This window comes from Corvus hawaiiensis, chromosome 2 (genome assembly GCF_020740725.1).
Source record: "Corvus hawaiiensis isolate bCorHaw1 chromosome 2, bCorHaw1.pri.cur, whole genome shotgun sequence".
In the NCBI taxonomy this organism is placed as follows: Eukaryota; Metazoa; Chordata; class Aves; order Passeriformes; family Corvidae; genus Corvus; species Corvus hawaiiensis.
The window spans coordinates 6131037-6143248 of record NC_063214.1 but is presented as its reverse complement, the minus strand read 5'-3'; the positions used below and the strand labels follow the sequence as shown (position 1 = coordinate 6143248).

The following is a 12212-nucleotide window of genomic DNA, read 5'->3' as shown; positions in this document are numbered from 1 at the left end:
CTTGCTGAATTCCCATAGTACCTGTGTACACACGGCATGGATTTCAGCCTAGAAAAACCGGTGAAAAGTAAGTAAAGGGACACATGAAGAACAGTGAAAACTTGCGATTTCCAACGAGACCAATGTTTTCAGAAAACCAAGCGGAGAACCCGGAAAGCACCACGCTGCCGAATTAACTTTTAATATGTTTCCATTTTAACCTTTAATAATAACACGTACGAGAAGAAAACCCAAACCACCGAGCGGGGCAGGGGGCAGGGAGCCGGGACATCACCGCCCCGTCCCGGCTGCGGGCGAGTCCCCAGGATGGCCGGGTGGGTCCCGCAGCGCCTCTCCTGCGCCTCGGGGCGGCCAAACGAGGGCGGCCAGACACCGAAACCTCGCCGGGAGAAAGAGAAACCGCTCCCGGAGCCGCTCCCGCAGCCCCACGCCACCCGCGCCACCCCGGCCCCGGCCCGAGCCCCGCAGGGTGGGCGGGCGCAGCGCGGAGCCCCGGCCCGGCCCCGTTCCGCCCCTCGGCGCCGGGAGGCGGAGCCGGCCGGGCGATCGCGGCCCGGCCGCTTCCTGGTCACCGGAGCAGGAGGCGACAGGAGCCCGCCGAGGCGGCTGCGGGGTCCGGCGGCTGCGGGACCGGCTGCCGCCATGGCCTCGCTCTTCAAGAAGAAGACCGTGGACGGTGAGTGGGCGCCCGGGGAGGCCCCGCCGGCCCCCGGCAGCAGCCGCCCCCAGCCCTCGCACGACCCCGGGCGCGGGGCTGGTCCCGGCCGGGGCTCCGGAGCATCGGGCGGCCGGCGGGGGTCGCGGCCCCGGGCCCCGCGTCCCGGCGGAGCGGCAGCCCGCAGGGAGAGGAGCAGGAGAGGAGCAGGAGAGGAGCAGGAGAGGAGCAGGAGGCCCCGGCCCGCCCGCCGTGACTCACCGGCGGCGCTCGGGGAGAGTCCCCGGGCCCGGCCGGCCCTGGCACAGCGGGGCGGGGGATTCCCGGCTCACCGGCAGGGCTGGGAGCCGGGCCCGGGGATCCCGGGACGTGGATGAGGGAGGAGGAGGAGCTGGCAGCGAGGGAAACAGAACAGGCCCGCCGGGAGTTGCCGGGGCCCAGGGGGAGCCGGGACGCGAGCGGTGCCGCTGTGCGGGAGCCACGTCCAGGCTGCGGGAGCCGCCACCGCCCGGCCTTGGGCTCCGCGGGGGTGTGGAAACAACTTGGTCTTGGCTCTCTGTAGCCAATCTGGCTTTCCAAAACGCTTAAACTTCAGCAGGAATAACGATCCCCAAAGTAAAGCCCAAAAAGATGCCTTACCTGCCAGCAGGCCGCTGGGCGATACTCAGCTGTCCACATGGTCGTGCCCCAGGGTTGGGGAGCCCCAGGTCTGGCTCTCTGGCATTTTGGGTGGGTGCCCCGTGTCAAATCTGGTGGGTCGGCGTTTGAAAAGGGCTCGCAAAAAATGACGCTGCTCATCAACCAATTGTGTGTCACCGGAGGGGAACACGCACAGGTCCCACCTGGCTCTTGCCATTTTAGATGCGGCGCCTGCCTGAGAAGGGAGGAAGGGGAGTTGGTGCTAAGCTTCCATGACCAAGGAAGGATTGCAGGAGCCAGGTCAAGCCCTGCTGGATGTCCCTTGTCCAACCTGTTTCAAGGAATGGAGGTGCTTCCTCCTTGTCCTGGTGTGTGTGTGTGTGTGTGACGCCAGCGTGACACACAGGAGTGGCTGCTGGCAAAAGACTATCTCAGAATAACCTGTCGTATTCTGTCTGCTTGATTAACTAGGGATTTGCCTCAGTTATCAAGACAGAAACAAGAACCAAATTCTCATCTTGGCCTTCACTTCTAAAAACAGATGAAAGAGTCAGTAACTGCAGATAGTTGTTTTCAGTTTATTGCTGAGCTACTATGGGGAATCAGAAACCACAGAAATAAGCATTGCGCTCACCCTTATTGTTTCCTGAGTTAAGTACTGTTCTTGTTTGTTATCACCTTGAAGTTCCTACCTCTCAAGCTCACTATGCTAAGGATTTTTTTTAATAGTGTAGTTAGAAAAGCCAGTCTTGTATTTAGCTATTAAGCTTTTTCTTTCACCAAGTGCAGCTGTGCAAGTAATATGCATTTATCTACCTTCAAAATTACTTGCCTGTAGCATTTTCAGAATGATTTTCACTGCTGCTTTGCCTGTGTGAAGAAGAATGCAGTTATATTCTGTGCTATCTTTCAGTTCTCAGTTATTGTCCACTGAAAAGTCTGCATCTCCCAAGGATGCTTTTTGTGTAGTACTCACAGCAGTGGTAGCATTGTAAAAACATTTGTCGTTTTCACACTGTTTTTTTTTTAAATATATATTTCTTTGCCCAATTACTGGGCAAATCTCCATCAAAGTTGGAAGAGGAAGTGTATGTTGTGTCTTTAAAATGCCACTGGAGGTTTGGGGTGGTTTTCCAATTCAGACCTATTAATGTTGAAACAATTTCAGCAATGAGTGTTTTACAGTATTTCTGGTTTTGGGAATGAAGAGTGTGAATGCTTCTCTCTGTTTGCAGAAAAATTGCCCCAAACTTTAAAAAATGGAAGGGGTGGCCTGTGGTTCTAGATAGAATTTATCCTTTAATTCTGTGAGTAACTCTGCCTGTATGTATTGATTCTCATTGCTTCAAACTTTGTAGGTACAATAGCAGTGCCCTGCCATGATGTTACTGTGGATTAGAAGAAAGAGCTCTGAACAAAGTTCATGTGAGAGTCTGCTGCTTTCAAACTCCCAACCAAAGTGCAGACATAGAATAGGAGTAGATGAATCTCCCCTAAATAAAAACTTCTTTCCTCTATGAAGGTCAGAGGATGCTGAGTCAGATGCAGACCTGCTGCTCTGCCTTTGCCCAGGTGAATCACACCCAAGCACGTGTTGTAAATCCTATCAAAAGTTAGTTGCAACTAGCATGATCGATGCCTGGACTGTAAATAATACTTGCTTTACTAAGAGGATGTTACCAGTAAATAATTCTTAATAGTACAGTGCACAAAACTCCTATGAAGGAACACCAGACAGTGTTCAAGCTTTGCTGGCTACGTCAGTTGTCAGGAGACTGAAAATTGTTATAAAAGCCCCCACTTTCGTACCTTACTATTCTTAAGCATCTCCTGATTGAAAAGGTTCAAACACTCTTGGCTTTATAGTCTGACTTGAAGAAGGGCTGCACAGATGTGGAGGAGAGGAAACTCTCCCCCAGAGCAGAATAAGGACAGAGAAGAGCAAGATCCGGGACTTCCACCTGGAATTATTTTCACTGTTTTAGTGGAGCTGGGAACTCCTCACATGCTCTGAGATCTCATAAATCAAGGTTCCTTGAGCTGCTTTACTGTTGCAGTTAGGCCTGGCTGGAGGAAAAGCAGTGGGATGGCAGTGAACAGGATACTGCTGAGTTAGTGCTGGACTTGCAGGAAAGTGTGTGTACAGATGTCCTACCGTGGGGTTAAGGCTCTTGCTGTGGTTATGGTGCAAAGTAACATCCTAGGTAAAATAAGTTTTTTTTTTTTTAAACACTGCTGTCACAATGATGTTGCATACACCAAACTGTATTTTGCTAGTATTTTCTATCTCTGAAATGCTGACACTTCATTCTGAACAAAGGGAGGTGTCAAACATGCTGCTTGTCTGCGGGGTGCTTAGCAGATGTTTATGGAGTATGAAAACTTTGCCCAGCTATCGATATTTTCTTTCCAGATATAATAAAGGAGCAAAATCGAGAGTTAAGAGGTACACAGAGGGCTATAAGCAGAGATAGAGCAGCACTTGAAAAACAGGAAAAACAACTGGTAAGTACGACAGCGAACTTCATTTTGCTCTTTAAAACATGCACACATGACAGAAAACTTGAAAAGTTTTAAAGATATAAATCAATGCATAATAATTGAATACTAAAAAAAGTTGTCTTCCCATTTTCACTTCTCAGTTATTAAAATTGTGTTGGAAAACATTTACTGTCTAAAAGCAATTCTCAGCCTTTGGCATAGGAAAATCCTGAAACAATGTGTTTAGATGAAATGACCACATTGGTCTTTCCCTACAATTCCTGGCATTCTCTATCTTTCAGAAGTTTTTTTTCTAAAAGGTTTGTAAATCAGTGGTCTTGGGGTGAAAAAATTAAAAGAAGTATAAATGCTATCACACTTGCCATGACTTTCCAGTGGGAGAGAATACTTGAAAAATCATAGAATATCATGAATACCCCATAAGGTTATTTTCATTCATATAGAACTTCCCTAAAATTAGCTAATAACAGTAGCACTGTTGCCCAAATTAAGATCTATTCAGAACTTACTGTGTGTAAGCTTTCAAGTACTCGGTGGCTGAATGCTGCACCTGTGTGGCACTGTAAGAGGAGAAATGGATGTGCCAGATGGTGGGGTTTGATGCATGAAGAATGCTCAGATTGTGGGAAAAGCTGTGCGAATCCAGCCAGTTCCAGCAGCTATTGAGGTGGTGTGGTTCATGGCAGCAGGCTGCATGAATACCAAGAGCTGGGAATAATAAACTAAAAGATCAGAGAAACTGTTTCTGAGAGCCTTGGACATGTAAGATATAGTAGGTTGCTCATAAATAAGGCATTTTCCCAGTATGAAATATTCCAAATCTGGAAATAACCCTCATTTTAGTGAATATTCGGGCTGAAGTGTTGATTACCTGCCACACGAAGCGGTTTCAGAAATGTTGGATTTCTGAGGAGAAGAAGAAAGGAGCAGTGAAATATGTCTTTGAAAAAGTTAAAATTTGCTGCCAGAATGAGAGGAGCAATAGACAGTAAATATTCATTTTCAGTGTCAGATCAGGTGAAGAAGGATCAGGGACTTATCAGTCGATCTCAAAACATTTCATTATGTGCTTTCTCTAGAAAGACCTTTTTCCCCTTAATTTTAAGGTACTACTCTAAGAAAACCCAGTTATATTAATTCTATGGATAAAAATACCTTAATATATGCAGACAGTTCAGTAACCTGATACGACTGTATAAATTTTCATTTTTTTCCCCAGAAGAGCATAACTGACTTCAATAAACTTGCCCCAAACTTCTCAAACACAAATAATGTACCCCAAATTTACCCAAATTCATTTTAATTAAGAAAAATCATCTGTATATAGGGTTTGATTTCTGCAGGTGGATTATCTGCAGTGATTTAGCAATGGTTTGTAAAACTATTTTTTGCTTTAAAAATCAGGTTATAAATGCTATATAAGTCTTTCAACTTACTGAGAAAATCCCTATTTTCAAATGTTTGCTGTTAAAACGATAGGGTACAAATTAATCCCTCCAACCTTCAAGCATTTTAGGTACAAAAAAGAAAGGAAATATTATTCTGGTGATGTTACAGGAATTTTTGTGGCTTCTGTGATCTACTTTCCAAGAGCACAGCTTCTATTTCAGGCCTCTTACATTTGAACAGTCTCATGCTGCTTCTTTGCCACTCTGTACCTTCCTGGATTAAAAATAGTGTGTATGACATACCCTTTAAAAATTATGAATCTGCAGAGATTTTCTGCCAGAGCCATCTCTGTAATAAACTTAACTATGAAATTTTCTGGTAGTCAGGGTAACGCAGTGGGTCATTTTATACCTGCCTTTAAATGTGACTGTTCTGCATGTCCTGGTGACTAGAATTTATCTTCTCATAGCTTCTTGTAAGTGCAGTTTTCTGGATTGCCAGAGCACATAAAGTGAAGCAACTGCATACCTTTAGCTGGCATATTCTCCTGAAAAATCCAGGATAAAGCTGGTCTTTAAAAGCTGCTTTTACTTAATGGTAAAAATCAAAATGGACAAATGCACATCTACAGAAAACTGAGCCACTGTGGCAAGACCTCCTTGAAAAGGTTGTTAAGGAAAAAGTGGTTGCAAAGTTTACATTACCAAGTCACAAAGTGTGCCAAGAAGGCCCACTTTGAAGAATCCCAGCTGACAAGATTATTTGTGTCAGGCTTTTTCCTGGTACCTCTGGGCTAAACAGATTGTTATTTCTCTTTGAATTGACAGATTGGGGGTTTGTTTTGGTTTTCTAAGACACAAGGGTCTTTCTTACAGCATAAGCACATGTTAAATTATACCACTTTCATTATTAAGTCCAGCTAAATTATGAGGGTAAACAGCCTATAATTATTGGTCATCTAACTTTATCTACTTCTTCCCCAAAAAGGCCGTGAGGTTCTCTTGAGGCTGAAAAACTGTTGAAAAGAACTCTCCATTTCCTACATGAGTGATGTTGTTTGATGGCAAGAAATCAAAGTTGATTAGAGTCATGGCACCAGTAGTTGACTGGACATCACAATTCCTTCACTTTTTGGGGCTTTTTTTGAAGTGTGGCTCCCTATCCAGATATGGAATTGAATGTGCATATAGAAGTGAATGTGACATCATGCAGAAATTGAAGTCTTTGGGGGAACTGTGTGCTACCACACTGTAATTCAGTTTTATTGAGTTTTTTCCTTGTGGTCAAATCATACCAGCATGACATTGATTCTGCTAAACAGCCTTGTTAAAAAAGCAAGGAACTATTTATATGACTTGAAATGTCTTAAAAGATACAAGAGAATAGTCAACTTTTGAATTTAATTATTAGTGGTAAGGCTTAATTATAGTCTTTGCATGCAGGAAAATTCTGTAGAATTAATCCCACATCTTTTTTCACAGGAACTGGAAATCAAGAAAATGGCTAAGACTGGTAACAAAGAGGCCTGCAAAGTGCTGGCCAAGCAGCTGGTGCAGCTGCGGAAGCAGAAGAATCGAACCTATGCTGTGAGCTCCAAAGTCACTTCCATGTCCACTCAAACAAAGGTCATGAACTCCCAGATGAAGATGGCAGGAGCTATGTCAGCTACAGCCAAAGTAAGGCACTACAAGATATTCTTTTATATTCAAATGGAGCATATGGTTGCAAAAATTGTGTGATTTTGTGTAATTGCAGGGATAAAAGTCACTGCCCCAAGTGGTGGTGAGGATGCAGTTGGGAAATGTAATTTGGGTTTATATTATTAAATTTTTGTTTAGTCAGTCCTGCCACATAGCACCTACATACCTTCTTGGGCTAGACAGCTGTCAAATGTTTACATGATAAAAATAACCTAATGCCAGTGAATGAACTCTTTTAGTACATAAAAACCCCAATCCCTGCTGCTACAGTGCCTTGCCTGTCTATATTGTCACAAGCAGTTTTTACTGGGAAAAAGTAGGTCATGATTCATCAAGAAATCAAGGCAGTGTGTCACAATAGCTTTATAGCCTTTGAAAAAAGTAGGTTATTACTTTGGATCTGAAGTTCCTAAAAAAATCTGATCTGGAGTTTGCTGTCATTCTCTCTGTGCTCTCTCTGGAAATAATATTGCATTAAGGTTTCTCCCAAATGTCACCTCATAAAAGAGTGAAAAATCTCAGTTTTCCAAGTTAGATGTTAACTTTCCCCTATTTCCCTGAATTGATGAAGAGGGATTTGGCTTTTGGCAAGGAGGACTGCTCAGCTCAAGGTGCAGGAAGGATAATTAATATGCATCACTGTAGACCAAGCTGGGCTTTGATCCCAGTCCAAGTTAAATCCAGTTAAACACAGCAATGCAACTTGATGTAGAAAGGAATTACCACAAAGGCTTTGTGGTCAGGTGCCCTTTAGACACAGCGTGAGGGCAGATTCCAGCCATGAAGTGATACAGAGTTGTGGCTCTGCAGCAAATTTACAAAGGGGACTTGTCTGACTATCAGGTTCAACACCTTACTCAGTATTTCAACAACACTGCTCATGTGAACAAGTTGGTCTTGCTTTTTAATTATTACATGGGTGACTTGTTTTTATCTATGCTAGATCTTTGATTAACTTTCTCAAAACCAAAGCATCACTGAAATAGTTATGAAGATTACATCAATAGGGAAAAAAAAAAAAAATTTTTTAAAAAATTACCCAGCATTCAGAAAATTATGTTTTTTGAAACACAGCAGGTACTTTTATGGCCTAGTTTGTGTAACATTATTGGAGAGGAAGATCTTAAATTTCTTTGGTCACTTTTAAAGTTAATATTTTGCCGTATCAATGTGGGAAGGTTAAAGAATTGTTAATCTCATAAAACCATCAGTGAAAACGTATGGGATCAGTTGCCTTAACAAGCAAGGCAAATATGTCAACGCAAAGCTTTCAAAGTACTGTCAGTATACTTTTTAACATGTATGGTGCTAATCTTGGATGTGGTAAAGTCCAATTAAGGTACCTGTTTATTTTAATCATGCATCCGACCCGTATTTTCTGAAATTACACAAACTCTCTATCGGTGCAGAAACTTTTCATATCCATTTATAACTCTTGTAAAAGAATTCTAGAGAGCCAACACCCTGCAAGTCCAGAACAACTTTTTAAATTCAAATAACATGACCATGAGCACAGTCTTTGAAATTCAAGTAACATTAGAATTCAAGAATACATTACCACTTTGAACAAACTCAGACATGAAGGCAGAAGACCTGTGAAGCCAGTAGTGGCTGCAGTAGCTTGATTATTAACCAAGTGGCTCCTGTAATTAACCAAGTCTTTTATCTTGTTAAAGATGGTTAAATTTTACATTTCAATTGCTCATGACTGTATTTAGATTCTGATATCCCACAGTAACTTGCTTTTTAGGAAAGAGGGAACTATCCCATAGCAGTGCCCACAAAGGCAGTGCTGCACACCTGTAGTAGAATGGGTGAAGTTTATCTCACACCAAGATCTCTACCCATCACACAGGTGCACCCTAAGCAAGTAACTTCCTCAATACTTCAGTATTTTCTTTTCAGAGAAAAGTAATTTTTCCATTAAATTTTAACAGAAAGAAACAATTTAGGGCCTGTCTTCCAGTGATGGTACAAATAAATGGTCCTTTCTGAATAAGTACCTGCAGCCATTTACTTCTTTAAGGTCTGTAACCTTCAAGTTAGGAAATGTTCTCCATTCTTTTCATTCAGATCAGTCAGATTTTTCCTAATACAAGGCCAGGGGAGGGTCATGGTGCAAGAAAGATACACACATTTGAAAGTCTGTCTATTGGGGCACTAGATAGTAATATTTCTTACTAAGTGCAGCCTGTACTATTGATCTGTCACTTATCTACAGTTCTCATGGCATGTAAAGAGTCAAGGAAAGTGGAATTTGGGCTGAAAGGTTTTTCTTAATGAACGCATTGCTATTTACTAATGTCTCATTGTATGATTTAAGAGTTTTTTCCATATTAATAGACAATGCAAGCAGTTAATAAGAAAATGGATCCACAAAAGACACTACAAACTATGCAGAATTTCCAGAAGGAAAACATGAAGATGGAAATGACTGAAGAAATGAGTAAGTTCTGCACTGCAGGGAACAGCTGGCTGCTCTTGGCAGGGGAGAACCAGCCTAGAAACACTGATGTTTGAAGTTTATTTCTATAGTTAATGAAACTGACAGCAAAACTGTAGAGCAAACAAAACAATGTATGTCTGAGCAGGGAGGCTGGGCCTCAGACTCTTTAGAAGCTCTAGGTATTAAATCTAGAATATTCATCATATTTTTAGAAAAAACATACTGCAGGGGAATAGGGTTTAAGAGTAGTTCAAGGCCTTGATTGCGTAACTGGTAGGGAGACTTGAAAAATTGCTTTAAGTGGACACAGTTTAGATAGCGATAATCACAGCTGTCTGCACATGGTGGTATGATATGGCTGTCTCCTTTTTCCTAAATTAAGCCACAAACAACTTCTTGAGGAGGCAGTAAGTTTCTTGTTCCTGAGTGCATGTGTTTACTGTTAGCTAATTCCTGGTGTTGCTCAGTCTCCTCCCCATCCCAATTCCTGCCCCTTTGTTGGTCATACCTCATGGAGTCATAGCATGGACTCAAACCAGTACTGTTGACCAAGATGGAAGCACCTCAACTGCACACGTTATCTGAGTAGTTAACAACTTTGCAACATACTTGGAGGAAGAAGAGGAAGGGGATTTTTATCAAACTGTAGATGTTCTGCAGAAATGTTATAGTATGGAAAGAGGTACAGCAACTGAACTCTTTTTGTGAAACTAAACATTTATAAAAGCAGCCATGCCTTACCATGTTGTTGCCCTGGCTGCGCTCACAGGCTTTGCAAGGCAGAGCTAAGAAAGCCTCTCTAACGTGCAGGTGCTTTCTGCTGGTATCTTACCCAGGAGTATTACTGCTGTGTTCTGGGAGGGTACCAGATGGTACTAAGTTTTTTGTTTAATGCAATCTGGATTCTTTTTTTTCTTTCTTCTAAGTTAATGATACTCTGGATGATATTTTTGATGCTTCTGATGAAGAGGAAGAAAGCCAAGATATTGTTAACCAAGTGCTTGATGAGATTGGGATTGAAATCTCTGGCAAGGTATGGCTATTTCTGCACAGCTCGTGTGCTTTTTCCCCTACATTCCATTTTTAAAAATAGTTTATTCTACAAGTCAGCTTGTCATAACCTGCATTATTCTGACTGAAGAAAACTTGTGTCTCCTTCTAGATGGCCAAAGCTCCCTCAGCTGCCCGAGGGTTGCCATCTGCATCGGCATCGACCACCACCACCATATCGGATGAAGAGATTGAACGCCAGCTCAAAGCCTTGGGGGTGGATTAACTCGTCCAGTTCAGAGTCTGCCTGCTGAGTGTTCAGCTCTAGTCACATGTACAGAGTGCAAATACTCTTTCAATGCAACTGATTTCTAGGAAAACCCTGAAGTCTCAGAAATGACAACTTGAAGATCAATTTGCAAAGAAAAGTACATTTTTTGTCCACTGCATGGAGTCTTTTTGACTCTGGACCAACCAGGGGGGTAGTTCTAACGATAAGTTCACTCATACCTGATGCAGATCTATCCTTTGGATTCAAGTTTTCTTCCATCTCAGTTCCTGATCTATCTCTAGAACTGGCTATTCTGTGGCTGGTGATGCCACTTCCTAGGACAGCACCTATGTAATATTTATCATTATTACAAAACTATGGCTATAGGAACATTCTTAGTCTGTCATCACAAACAAAACTTCACCTTGGGTCTTAGTTGGAAACTATTTTTTCCATGAGATACAGCTTTGAGAGTAGCAGATTTAGGCAGAAAGAAAAAAACATTTTATGTATTCCTTTGAAATTCCTGTAGCAACTTTTGAGCTGATGAAATAATAGCTCATTATTCTTCTTATCAGAATGGAAGGATACACTCCTTGTGCAAATAATTTTTTTGGAAGAGGAATTACATTTGTTAGTGAACTTTGTTGCATGAAAGGCACTGATTGAACTCTATTGTACTGTAACATAGCTGGTTTCAACAGAATTGCTGTGCCTTTATGTATATAAATCTTGTACCTTTGTGGTTTTCTTTCAGAATGAGTCTTTGGAAGGTGAGTAAACTTAATTAAGATGGTTTCACAAAATGCTTTGGTGAGACCTCTGTGCACACTTGATGGGACTCAGTGCTGAAGTGGAGAGATGCACTCATTCAGAAATGCAACTTGTGCACTTGCAAAAAGGACATTGCCTGAAGCAACGTTTGTATATATTTTACAGTATTTCTTAAATGAAGATAACTGCATAATTGTATTGTTTGCTAAGATGCAACTGATCACATTGAAAGTATCAGTTTTGAGAACAATTTTGGATCATAAATGATAACTACTTGTCTAAACACTATAATAAAAGTATTCTGGTTCTGTGAAGGTTTTTCTATGGTCTCTGAACTGCATCAACACAATTCTAGCTTTAAGTGAAATATGAATTGGGCTGAGGAATAAGAACTGTTGATACTTGAAATAGACAAAATGAGAATGCAGTTCCCAGTTATTACTCCCTACATGGTGTGGTATTCCTCAGCCCTGACTCTGCTGGAGATATTTACCCCTCAGTGCTGGTTTAGTGGTGCTGCTCATTGAACAGAAACAATTACCATCTTGGTTTTAAAAAGAGAAAAACAAAATACCTCCCAAAAGCAAAACCAGGGTAACTGGAGGCAACAAACTTCATGAAGAGACCTTGCTGCTAGACAAAGTGTAGCAGGAAACCTCAGTAAATCTACTGTTGTTGCACCATCTACTGTTTAGGATTGAAGTCAGCAGAGAACGAGAATTCACAGGAGAGCCTTCCTCAGGTTTTTGGCCTAGAATTTCAGGTGTTCTTTCTCTTTCAAAGAAATAATGGCCAAACTGAATCTGTCAGGTAGTGGGTAGGAATGTGTAAGTTAATATATTGCAT

General features: G+C 42.2%; 1 protein-coding gene across 1 annotated transcript; it reads left to right on the top strand.

The window, feature by feature from the left end:
* Positions 1-518: 518 nt before the first annotated feature.
* Positions 519-11680, top strand: CHMP2B (charged multivesicular body protein 2B). Its single transcript, XM_048295544.1, has 6 exons — positions 519-676; positions 3708-3799; positions 6667-6861; positions 9229-9331; positions 10258-10364; positions 10494-11680. Exons 1-6 carry the CDS (start codon positions 643-645, stop codon positions 10605-10607), a joined length of 645 nt encoding a protein of 214 aa, XP_048151501.1. The 5' UTR covers positions 519-642; the 3' UTR covers positions 10608-11680.
* The last annotated feature ends 532 nt before the right edge of the window (positions 11681-12212 follow it).

Bases quoted from the DNA above. Each gene is read 5' to 3' on its own strand.
- CHMP2B (XM_048295544.1), top strand. From the start codon at position 643: ATGGCCTCGCTCTTCAAGAAGAAGACCGTGGACG. The intron at 677-3,707 runs GTGAGTGGGCGC...TTTTCTTTCCAG, and splicing joins CAAGAAGAAGACCGTGGACG to ATATAATAAAGGAGCAAAAT. The intron at 6,862-9,228 runs GTAAGGCACTAC...CCATATTAATAG, and splicing joins CTATGTCAGCTACAGCCAAA to ACAATGCAAGCAGTTAATAA.